The sequence below is a fragment of the Sciurus carolinensis genome, chromosome 5 (genome assembly GCF_902686445.1).
Source record: "Sciurus carolinensis chromosome 5, mSciCar1.2, whole genome shotgun sequence".
Lineage (NCBI taxonomy): Eukaryota > Metazoa > Chordata > Mammalia > Rodentia > Sciuridae > Sciurus > Sciurus carolinensis.
This window is the reverse complement of record NC_062217.1, coordinates 153,270,656-153,283,133: the sequence shown is the minus strand read 5'-3', so window position 1 is coordinate 153,283,133 and position 12,478 is coordinate 153,270,656. Positions and strand designations below refer to the sequence as shown.

The window sequence follows — 12,478 nt, the reverse complement described above, 5'->3', positions numbered from 1 at the left end:
GGCAAAGTAAAATCAGGCTTTTCCAGCAAACAATACAAAATTGAAAAACAGATCAATGGAAGCAGCTCTGGTTCATTTCCAATGACTTTATCAGATGCAGTTACTAGAGGATAAACAATGCATTCAAGCTTAGGCTGGGCCTCTGAGTTATGCTGAGGCTGAACTTAAAAGGATGTTCCCTGCTCAGCATGTGGTCACAGTCTCTTAAGCAGAAAGCAGGCCTTCACTTTTTTTTTTAAACCTCTGCAGCTTTGGGGTTTGCATAATTTTCTAGACAAAATGTTATCTTGCCTCTTCACTTTGACTATTAGTTCTGCTTGTGGAACAATGGATCAGAGATTTATGCCAATTAGAATGGATTTATAAAGGGAGCCAGTGAGACAATTGCCCTGTCCAATTTGCCAAAGGCATCCCCAGCCTTTCCCCCTCTCACTGTCTTCTCTACAGGTCAGCACAGTCCCACCATCCATTCTCTCACACCTTGCCACCTACCTGGAATCAACTCTTTATATCACCGTGATACCCCTTGTAGTTATTCTATCCTTATTCACTTCTTTGATATCCAATGGCAGCTACAAATTATTCCATATCTTACCATTTAATTCTTCCCTATTTCTTTCATGTCTTTATCATATTTTCTCAGATGATGAACTGCAATTCTGGGGTGAGTCTGTTGTGACTCTGTGATTTTGCTCTCATGCAACCTAGAGGACACTCATCAATACACAGGAAATTAACAAAAAACCTGCCATTCTTTCCCTACATTCTTTCCCTACATTCTTTCATTGTTCTTTTTTTTTTTTTTTATTATGATTCATTGTACACAAATGGGCTACAACTTTTGTTTCTCTGGTTGTATATGAAGTAGAGTCACACCATTTGCGTAATCATACATGTACATAGGGTAATGATGTTTGTCTCACTCTATTATTTTTCCTTCCCCCCACCCTCTCCCAGCCCCTCATTTTCTTCTATACAATCCATCCTTCCTCCATTCTTGCCTCTCTCCCAAAGCCTGTTATGTATCATCATCCACTTATCAGAAAAATCATTCGGCCTTTGGTTTTATGGGATTGGCTTATTTCACTTAGCATGATATTCTCCAACTTCATTCATCTACCTGCAAATTCCATAATTTTATTCTTCTTTATGGCTGTCATGGTTCTTTACTGAATAAATCTTAGAGAATTCTAGAACCTTTTCTTAAATTTTAGCTCACAGTTCTTACTCTTACTTTGCCTCCTTCTGAACGTGTAGGTTGAACATTTAATTTCTCTGAGTCTCGGCATCCTCATCCACCCAATGGTGATAATCCTATCTAGTTTGCAGGGTTGTTGAGAGATTCCAAGGAAATCGAGTTTGAGAGACTGCCTGGCTCAAAAGGTATGAAAGGACACAAACTGACTGCAAAGTTGTCACTGGATTTCTGCAGTTCAGACTGAGCTCTCCTAAGGGATTTTTCTGCTCACTCCTCGAAGTTACCTGCTTTTTAAAGGAAAGCTGTATATCTCCCTTCTGGGATACTTTTTTTTTTCTCTGAGAAACTGCTTGGTTCTCCCTGACTCTTGTAAAGGATCAGCTAAATCTCAAACAATTGAAACATTACATATTAGGAAAGTATTGCAAACATAGATTTGAGGATGCACGAAAGTGGTTTTACGTTGAATTTTATACCTGAGACAGGCAAAACAAACAAACAAACAACAACAACAAAACCCTCTACTTAAAGAGCTACTCTGGGGACAAACAACATTTCAAGAAATAGTGGATCAAAGAGACCCAAGAGTTCTGCAGCCACAGGCATCTCATCAACCGGAGAGTCACAGTCTGAGACCTGCCATAGGCCCTCTGGCTTGTCAATCATCCAGCATTGTCCTCAGCTTTAAGTAATAAGAACAGTCACATTTCATTGTGAATTAGGCTAGACTAGATGGTGCCTATCAAGGTTACCAAGGAGACATTGAAATAATAACATTTGAAAAGATTGTTAAAAAAAAAAAAAAAAAAAAAAAAGAGCAATAAAAGCAAGCAAATCTCAGACCGTCAGCTGGGCACCAGCCCATGCATATCCCCACAGCTACAGTGAGAAACTGGAAGATTTTTTTGTATCATCAGGAGGAAATCAGAAGGGTCCTCATTCTCTAGCTGTCCTTCTGTGCCCACCTGCCATTCTGCTCCCCTGCTTTGTTACCTCTATGTACACACCTCTGTACAGAGACACCTTTCCTCTGATTCCCATCCATTCTCCTCTCCCCATAACTTGTGACTATTGGATTCTGATAAAGCACTCCAGAATCTCTGTGGTCTAGAATCAGTTTTCTAAAATGCTGGAGCCATGAGCCAGAGCAGAAATGGTCATCACGAAACAGGTATTATTCTTAGAATGCACAAGATCATTACATATTCACTCATTTAATTATTCCTTCATCCAGTACAAAAATGCTGTCAAATTCTGTGTTAACACAATGTTGGTAGATATGTAGCACTCACTAGAGAAGAAACAAAAATATCTTCCCTCTGGGGAACTTAAACCTACATGTGAATGACTAGACACGTGCACAGATATGCTCTGTCCATCTGTCATAAGAGTGAGTAAAGAGGGGTATTAAAGGCATGAGGATCGCAAGTTTGAGACCAGCCTCAGCAACTTAACACAAGACCTTGTCTCAGAATAAAAAGTAAAAAGAGCTGGGGATGTGGTTCAGTGGTTTAAGCGCCCCTGGGTTCAACTTCTAGTAACAAAACAAACAAACAAACAAAAAAAAACAAAACATTCCTCTGGATACAAGCCAAATTCCTAAACATGACCTGCAGCCCCTTATAGTCTCACCCCTCAACACCAAGTCATGCTCTTTCCTGGTTCTTGCCTTTGTGTTCTTTCCTTTGCCTTGAAATCCTTCCTTCCCTCTCTCCTGCTGGCCTACTATGTGCCAGCCACCTTTTGGGGGAGGGTTATTACCATTTAATTCTTCCCAATTTCTTTCATGTCATTATCGTATTTTCTCAGATGGTGAACTACAATTCTGGGATGGGACTGTTGTGATTCTGTGATTTCCAAACTCAGTTGTCACTTGCTGCATGTATGAAGTCTCACCTCCTTCTGTCATCTCCTGACTATGAAGGAGGGCTCCTTGGTGGGTACTGTTTCCCTGCATAGCACACATCCACTTAGGTCTGAGAGCTCCTTAAGGGGAAAGACTTATATTCACCTCTTCAATATCTGCCAAGATCTAGCAGGGTCTGATGCATTTAAGAAGCCCCTGACATATATATATATATATATATAGTTTTTTGTTTTTTTGTTTTTTGGTGGTGCTGGGGATTGAACTCAGGGCCTTGTGCATGCGAGGCAAGCACTCTACCAACTGAGCCATATCCCCAGCCCTTGACATATTTTTTTTAATAAATGAACTAATAATTCTTTAATTTCTCAAACCAAGGTGACAAGACAAGATTATAGGACTTCACTGTGGCCTCACTTTCCTCTGACCACAGCTAAGTCCCAGAGAGAATTAAGAGTAACAGTGAGTTCACTGAGTTCAAATGTCCCTCTTTATTAATGAGTTCGACAGCAAGGCTAAGTCTTCATGTCCCCAATGGACTCCTTGTTCTCACAGTTCCTAAGAAATACGTACGCTTTCTTGAATTCCGGCTTCAAGTCTTGCCATTGACATTTTGCAGACGAAAAACACTGATCAACCCTAGTAGGTTACTTAGGCTTAAAGTCCTTTCAAGTCTAGAATGGAGACAGAAATGATCTCTTGGCAACCTTTCCAGGACTCATCCTTCTAGTTGTCTGGAGTCCTCGCAAAGCTCTTGTTTCCATACAAGAGAAACTCTGATTTCATAAAAATTAAACATGAGTAACTTAAATTGTTTATATTTGTTTTGATGAATACTTGCAAGATTCATCTTAATTTCATAAAAAGGCAAATATCTTTTTCTCCCACCTCTGATCCCTTATGTAAAACAATTATGCTCTATTCTTTAGAGTATCTCAATAAGCCAGAGAGAGGAGGTACAGAAGTTCTGCCAAGCTCTTGTGAGTCCTAGTGGGGAGTAAAGGGAAACTGAAGCACTATCTCATCTCTTCAATAAATGGTTTGACCCTGAGGTCAATCTCCCTCATACCCATGTGGCCAGCTAAACTCCATATGAAGCTAAGAAAAAAAATATTACCATTTAAGATTAGATGAAAACAGATTTTAAACTGTGGCCTAAAACTTGCTAGGGAATACCAGGTCATGCTGAGATTAGCATGCATGTAGTATTGTTCAGAGTAATGCCCAGCAGAAGCATAAAATGAGTTAGCCTCACACAAGCAAAGGCAGAGTAAATCCTGCTGTGAGATGAGGGGAAGAAGGAAGCCTCGGAAGTCTCTTTGGAACCTGGGCATGACTGATCTTGGGACCATTGCCCTAGATTCTAGGGCCATGTCAGGTTTGGATGGTACAAGAACCCACATCTGGCTTGAATATATGTACCTCTTAAATTTACAAGACCTTCTTGCATCTATGTATCTCCACCTTCTAGAGTTTAGAACTCAATACTTAAAACTCTTTAGTGGCTATATCAGAGAAAATCCTAGAAAGGTAGAAGGTTTTTCCTCTTATATCTAGTAAATAAGTGAAGGATGGGAGATAATTTGAAAAAGTCAGCTCATGGCCATAGAACTTAAAGGGAAAAAATAGTATGATTCCTAGTGCTCTATTCATTTCCTGGAAATCATAAGGAAAAATTTGAGTCTATTGGCAGAGTATTCTAGGTCCCAGAGCAAAATCATTTACTTACTATATTTATTTAATGTAGTAGCATACAGATTCCCAAGTGCAGGGTTCCCTTCTGATTTGTCCATCTGGAGCAGTATCTGGCATACGGAAGACACCACCAAAATCCCTTTGGTTACAATGTAACTATACAAAGATATTGCAAGGAGCCTAGAATCTAGAGGCTTCTAACTCTATTGTCTACTGTTTGTGCGTGTATGTGCATGTGTGTATGCACAGGTAAGTGAATATGTGTCTATATATCCATACACTGTCTGTGCGTGCGTGTGTGCACACACACGTGTGTATCTACAAATTTACCAAGTTATTTGTATTTCAGAAATAAAATTTATATGATGCCATCTTTGAACATCTAGGACTTTAACCAATGCTACTTACAGTTGGCATACAGCAAACAATTGGTGAAGCTTTAGACCCTAGGTATTCATAACATTCTCTGTCTTAAATACTGTTTACAATTTGTGCAGCAAAACTTTCATACCATGTTGTTAACCCCAAATTAGGAAAACAATTTGATAGCTTAACAACAGAGCCTATTTTGTTATCAAGAGAACTTTAATTGGAATTTGAGATTGTGAGGTAATTCTGTTTGGGGGTTTAAAATAGTAAAAGAAATTACTGGACAAAACTTACCTCACAGCCTTACTTCATGAGCAACACATTCTAGGGTTTATTCTCATTCACATTTGACAGGAGATATGGGTAGAAAACTCCTACTATACACCACCAGTTCACATCTTAAAGACATCAGGTACCAATGTGGCATAGTGCTGGGGTAGACCGTAGCATCTCTTCACAGGGTTTGACATCTTGTCTTTCAATTTCTGACTACAGTACCAGGGTCCAGCCCAGTGCCTAATGCAGAGTAGATGCTGATATGTGAGTGTTAAGTCTTTTAAAGACATTGTTCATTGCCCTTGGAGTTGGAGAAAGATTTCACCAGCAAGTGGAAAACTCAAAAGGAACTATGAGAATTTAGAATCACTCCTTGTGGTGCCTGTCCCAAGAAACTTTAAAGTTGTTCTTTGGACTCTCCCAAATTTTCTATTATGAATATTTTTCAATAGCAAGGTACTGGGAATCTGTGGACTCTTTCTTAAGGTCCTATACAAATCCTATTGACACCAGATTTCTTTGTAGTATTTCTGCTGAATTCCAAATAAGGGAGAGAGTTTTAGAACATCAACATTTTAGTAAGAAGTAGAAGAAGATTTGGCTTTACAAATGAAGAAGTGGAGGTCCAGCAGAATGAGCTACTAGACAGGCATTCTGTAGCCACAGGGCTACCCAGAATCCTAACCCAGCTCAGGAGTCCCAATACTGAGATCCTGCAGGCTTTAATGTGTCTCTTTTGTTTTGCTTCCCTCAATTCCTGCACCATCTCCATTTTTCATCATGTCTGGGTTCTTTCTGTCACTCAGAAAGTGCAGAGGAGTGGACAGTTTACTTTCTGGAAGTGAGGAAGGATAAAGAAGGATGGAGCATGACAAAGTTATATAGTCTGGGCCCAGACTATAAGATTTGATCAGATTGCTTAGCTGCAGTGACAGAGGATTTTCTACAACGGATCACCCTGAAAAAGGCAGAGCACAGCAACTAGCTATTTGTTCCCATTGCTAGTCCCTCCTTGAAGTCTGTCAAGTATTGGAAAAAGACTCACTCCAACTATAGAGAAGTCCACAGGTACAAAAGCTGGATGAGCAGTGTACCTTAGAACAAGAAGACCACACTTCCCCCAGCACAGACACGTGCTTTATCCCTTCTGTGCTGCTAGAGATTGAATCCAGAGTGTTCCACAGAGGTTCAAAGGAGTTGGTAGAACCTTAAAGAAGTGGAGTCTGGTGGGAGGAAGTTAGGTTTCTGTGGATGTACTCTCAGAGGAAATTGTGGGACTCCAATCTTCCCTCTTCCCCTCTGTTTCCTGGCTGCCATGATGTACTGCTTTGTCACAGACCCAAAAGTGATAGGGCCAACTGAGCATGGACTGAAACTTCTGAAACCATGAACCAAAACAAACTTTTTCTCTTTTTAAGTTAATTGTCTTAGGCATTTTTTAATAGTAATGAAAAACTAGCTAAAACACATTCTAACCCCACAAGGGAGTAAATGCTCCCTAATTCTGCTCAACAGGCTCCATTCTAATGTGTAAGGTATTACAGTCAACTGGGACATGGGCAGATGTGGGCAGTACTGGCTGGAGAAGAATTACCAAAATCACCCACCCCAACATACATAAACACTGGTGATCAACTTTTGAAGGATTAACATTTGATATACTTTTAGAAAACAGAAGAAAATTATTGTTATTTTCTTTAGTATTCAGAAAGTATTCCAGGGATTCTTACAGTTTTAAGATTGATATCCCAATCATCTACTCTCATTGTAAAGAGTGTGCAAAACTTATTTCAGCAAATTAATAAGACATGCAGCAACAAGGAGTGTGTGTGTGTGTGTGTATGTGTGTGTGTGTGTGTTCATGTGAGAGATACAGACTCTAGAAGTTTCTCTTGAAGCAGTCCCTGATTTCAGTATGTTGGCTGCTCTATTCCCTCCATTCCTGCACCCTGCCTCTTTCTAGACTGCTTTGGAAAGAGAGAGGCATATCCAATGATTTAACTTTCTGTGTTCCTGGATTGGGAATAAATGAGTATGTGTTCTGATATTTTAAATTCCATCAGAAACCTTTACTGTTGAAACCTGTTGGTCACTTTTTGAGTTGGGGTGGTGCAAACATAAATATTTCCATTTTATAGATGAGGAAACTTTGACCCAGGGATGACACACATTGGTGTAGGGTTCCCAGGAAAACTCAGAGGCACCAGTGGAAGTAGAACCAAGGTCTTAGGCCTCCTTTCTATCAGTCAAAGAGGTACTCACGTCATGATGTGGGTCTCTACTCCTGCCTCCACCAGAGCCCCATCCACGAAGAGAGGAAGCAAAGTGAAGCCATACTTGTCCCAGGAGTGGCCCTCATCAAAACTCACCCTGGGGTGGAAACAAATGCAGGGAAGAGTCAGCTGGAAATAAAGCCACACTCTTTGGCAACCATTTTTCAAGTTATTAAATTTTCTTCTCTATCTCACTTTCTGGCAGTTGGATTATCAATAGGAATTAATCTTCAACATCTTCCCATATTATTATGAGATTTGATCAAAACTGCATTTCCCAGCCCAGGGAGAGACAGCACCAGAGCTGCAGAAATATTTCAACACATTAGAATTGAAAAAAAAAAAAAAAAAAAAACCAAGCAGGAGGACTTAGTGGAGGAACGTCACGTTTCAAGAGCTCAGAATGAAACCTGAGGTTCAATTCGCAGCACAATCAATTCACCCTCAGAGTTTCTGACACAGATAAATCGAGTAGTGCGGGGTTGCACCCTATGGGAAGGGGCGTGTATGCCTTTCAGATCAAACTTTAAAAAAGCAATTTCCGACTTGTTCAGAATGGATGTTGGGATGATTTCCCCTCCCCAGTAGCACTTTAGGGGACTTGTATAGGGACAGCTATTGGGTATCTGAGATATTCTGAGCAAGGCTGCTCCATCATGCACCCAGTTGCAGGAAGGTCTGACCCCTAGTAGATGCACAACTGTCTCTCTTTAAAGAATGAGCCAGTGCAGGAGACAGGAGCAACTCAGTGCAGGAGACTGAGTACCTCTCTGCCCCTTGATTTAACCAGGGGACAGCCCAAAGACTGTCTCCTCTGAGAAGCTTTTCCAGGTACTTCTTTGCCAGTGAAGTTTTGCTTTCTTCAACTTCTGTGATCCTTCTTGTCCTGTCTGATTCTTAATTCTCCTCCAACTCCACAATTCAGGGTTTGGAATCCCTCCTCGATAGTCCTATCACAAAGAGGCCTTCTCCTGTCACAGCAGCAACTTCCTACCTGATCTCGAACCTCTCAATTCAGGATTAGAGACCGTGGGGTTCAGGGAGCATGTATGTTTTATTCATTGAATGGCTCTGTAACACCACATATGTATCTTTATTATAAGCTTTCTTTCTTTCATATATATATATATATACATATATACATATAATTTTTGAAAATATGACTCCAGCTAACATGGAAGATGTTTGAGGTCAAGGACCATATCATTTATTTTTATATTCTTAATATTTAGTAGAATACCTGGTCATAGTTGTTTCCTTATAAGTGGTAGATGAATAAATGAATGAAAAAAGTAAAGAATGATGAATGGCCCTCTTATAATCCATTCAATGACTTTTTCAAGTTATGATTTGTGCTAGCATCCTGAAACTACAGGAGCCAACCACTCAGTCCATTCTCAACTCTCTGTTTGATTCTGTCTTCTCTTTCCAAATGTATAGATTTTAAAAAGCCAATCTCTTTACACAGCTAGGTAACAAATCTCTCAGAGAACAATTTTTACATTTATGCTATACCTAGATCCATGACCATAAATGAAAAGCAGACTCTCATAAAAGACTTTATGAGTTCCTAAATTGTCAGCATCTGTCTTGAATTTTAAGGGTTTGGTCATTTCAGTCTTTTTAAAAATAAACTGAAGGCTAAGTCATTATTTAAGGTGGTATAGAGAAAGTTGGGAAGATCTGAGTTGCTTTTCAGAGAAATGGGTTTCTCATCTTAATAGTGGAAACAAAAGCATGGTTAGAAATGGTATTTTGCCCATCTTCCTATGTACCCCATTGGTCCCTAGAATAGAAATAGTGTTTCAGAGTATACCATGACAACCAACTAGGTAAATCTATCTGCTACATTCAGGAGAAATGGAAGTACGAGTTTAGGGGTTTTGTTGCAGAAGTTGCAAGGCCTATCTTCTTGTCTACTCTCATAATCTTACTAATAAAGGTCATTTATGAGCATTAGCAGAACAAGCTGCAGTATCCCAGGGAAGGAGAATTCTTTATCCCACTCTCATTATTAGAGAGCATATGACAGAAATCTTTATGCAATGAAGAGAAGACACCACAGAGTAGATAATGAGGGCCCATCAGAGCCATCTAGATTCAAGCTAGAAGCTCTAAGGGAGAGAAATTATAGAACAAGAGCCTGCTGTGGGAAAGGAGTCCATATGGAAGGAACAGAATCCTGGTCCAGAGGATGAGATCAGCAGGTGCCTAGAGAGAAGATGAGACATGCCAAAGTCAAGATAGGAAAGATAGCTTATGTCACTGAAGTTCAAGAATGACAATAAGCCCAAGCAGGTGGACAGGTCTCCGGAGTCAGTGTGAGGTATGAATCCCGTCAATGACCCACTCAAAAGCCCAGGATGGTGCCACAAGGGTGACTCTCAGAGAGGATCAACTTCTAACACTTGACTATCTCAAGCTGAGGCAGTTACTAACACAGATCCCTAAAGAAATTTCCCAAAACACACTAGAAACCTTAATCTCTTGGTTATCGGAAATTTGGGTCTGGTTGGTCTGCCATTTGTGAGTGCTATGCTTTTTTTTTTTTTTAATTGTAAACAAATGGGGTACAACTTGTTTCTCTGGTTGTACATGAAGTAGAGGCGTACCATTTGTGTAATCATACATTTACCTAGGGTAATGGTGTTTGATTCATACTGTTAATTTTCTTCCCCCCACCCCTCCCACCCCTCTTTTCCCTTTATAAAGTCCCTCCTTCTTCCATTCTTGCCTCCCTCCCACCCCCCATTATGTATCATCATCCGCTTATCAGCGAGATCATTCGTCCTTCGGTGTTTTGGTTTTATTACTAGGACTTTAAAAATGTTCTGAGGTAACCATATTGAACGGTATTCCCAAGGGATCGACATTCTCCTCCTCAGGTCAATAGCTCATTAATGATCAAGCTAAAGAAATCAGGAATTTCTTACTAGGTCTATAGGTGAAATTGAAGTCACTATGATTGCCAATACTCCAGGAGACAGGAATAAAATTCTGGTTGACCTCCAAATAGTGTATACCGGACTATAGAATACAAATAAAATAAACTTTTATTTTCAAATATTTTTATGCCTACTATGTGCCTGAACTGAGAGTGGCATCAGTTCTAGGGGTAGAAGAAATAAGAAAGGAGAGTCCCTAGCTGCAATGAAATTTACATTCTAGATTGAGGAGACAATAGTAAGCAAATGAATTGATATAAATACAAAAGGAATAAGAATCAGACCCAAAGAGATGATTTGGGGGTGGGTGTAAACTTTGGCAAATACAAAAGACCAAGTAAAAGATGGGGCTTGGATAAAGATAGCAGTAGGGCAGAGAAAAAGAGATGAAACATTTAGGATATTTTTAGAGTCAATACAATTCCATGATGGAATGTATCTTAGTTGCATAAGCAATAGGAAAATATCATAGGAAATATTGATTAGAGTGTTAAGCAATTGATAGAGGGAAATGGAAAGTGCAGAAGAGGAATACTTTTTGTTTATCTATGTGTTTATGTTCTGTTCCATGTCAAAATTTAGATTCTTTTAGGGTTTCCATATGTGACATGTCAAGAAGGTGTTTGATGGATCTGGATTTCTGGTCATAATTGTGGATGTAGATTTGGAAGTCACTTAACAAGCTAGGGTCAACTTAAAACAGAGTGCTTAATAGTGAAATAAAGCTCTACAGATGAGGAAAGGAGAAGATTAACTGATTAAATGATAAGTTCAAGTCAAAAAGGAACTGGTGTTCTAGTCAATCACAAGCTAAATGTTCTCTGATAATGACATTATTGTGAGTGTTAAACCACTCTGAGTCTGGTAGATGGTTACATATAGGTTAAGTGCATAATAAAAGAATTACCTTTTAACCAGATCCTAAATACTATGTTCAATTTCAATCACTATGAGAAAAAACAAACAAACAAACCCTGACAATCACTGTGATTTAAGGTAAAAAACAAATTGTAGAAACCGGTTATGTAAGTTTTAATCAGCTTACTTAGGGAAAAACTGAGAACTGAATTAATTACTTTTAACTTTGCTTTTAGTGAGGTTTCCAAATACTAAAACAATAACAACAAGAACAATCACTTTGTTTACTACCAAGATGAGGTAAAACTCAGGAATGAAATTGGAGGGAATGTAGTTAGACACATGGAAATCTCAATTTTTTTTTAAATGCAGGCAGAATAAAGGAGAAAAGATTTGCATTTGTTGTGATTCTTCTAAAGAGAATAGTCAAATACTTGTGCATAAGAATGTAAGCTCCCAAGTTCATTGTCCTGCTCAATATACCCAAGCTCCTAGGCTAATACTGGAAAAATAGTCTAGGCTAAATAAATATGTGCAGAAAAAGTGATCAAATAGATAAAAACCCATTTTGAATTGCATATCTGATCATTTCCCAGAACTTAGGAAGGCTAGATAAAGAAATGTCTTGAGGTTCTTTCTAGTTACACGATTCTAAAACTCAAATGCAATTCTGGTAGACATTCTGCACACAGGAGTCAATAGGCAGAAATTATAAGTAGATTCATTATTACTCAGCATGAACAGCAATTTTTACAACAACAAAGCCATTATACAATATGAGAACTCTGTTGTGGGTATTTGCAAGCCAGTTTTCACTGTGGTAAAGCAGGGAGACCCTTGGAGGTATCACAAAAGTACCTGCTATACCAAGCATGACACCAGATTACATGAGCTCTAGGACCCTTCTTATTCCACTTTTCTATGACTTCATGATATTGAGATGAGAGAAATAAAATGAATAGAATATTCTAAGAACAAACAGAGCCCTACCCAAAAGTGT

The 12,478-nt window shown here is 39.2% G+C and overlaps 1 protein-coding gene across 1 annotated transcript in view; it reads right to left on the bottom strand.

Annotated features, from left to right (window-relative positions):
- Nucleotides 1-12,478, bottom strand: part of Sorcs3 (sortilin related VPS10 domain containing receptor 3) — a 584,659-nt gene that overhangs the window by 69,644 nt on the left and 502,537 nt on the right. The window contains exon 14 of the mRNA XM_047552984.1: nt 7,665-7,772. Within this exon, the coding sequence (XP_047408940.1) occupies nt 7,665-7,772 (108 nt within the window). The remainder of the gene's footprint in view (nt 1-7,664; nt 7,773-12,478) is intronic.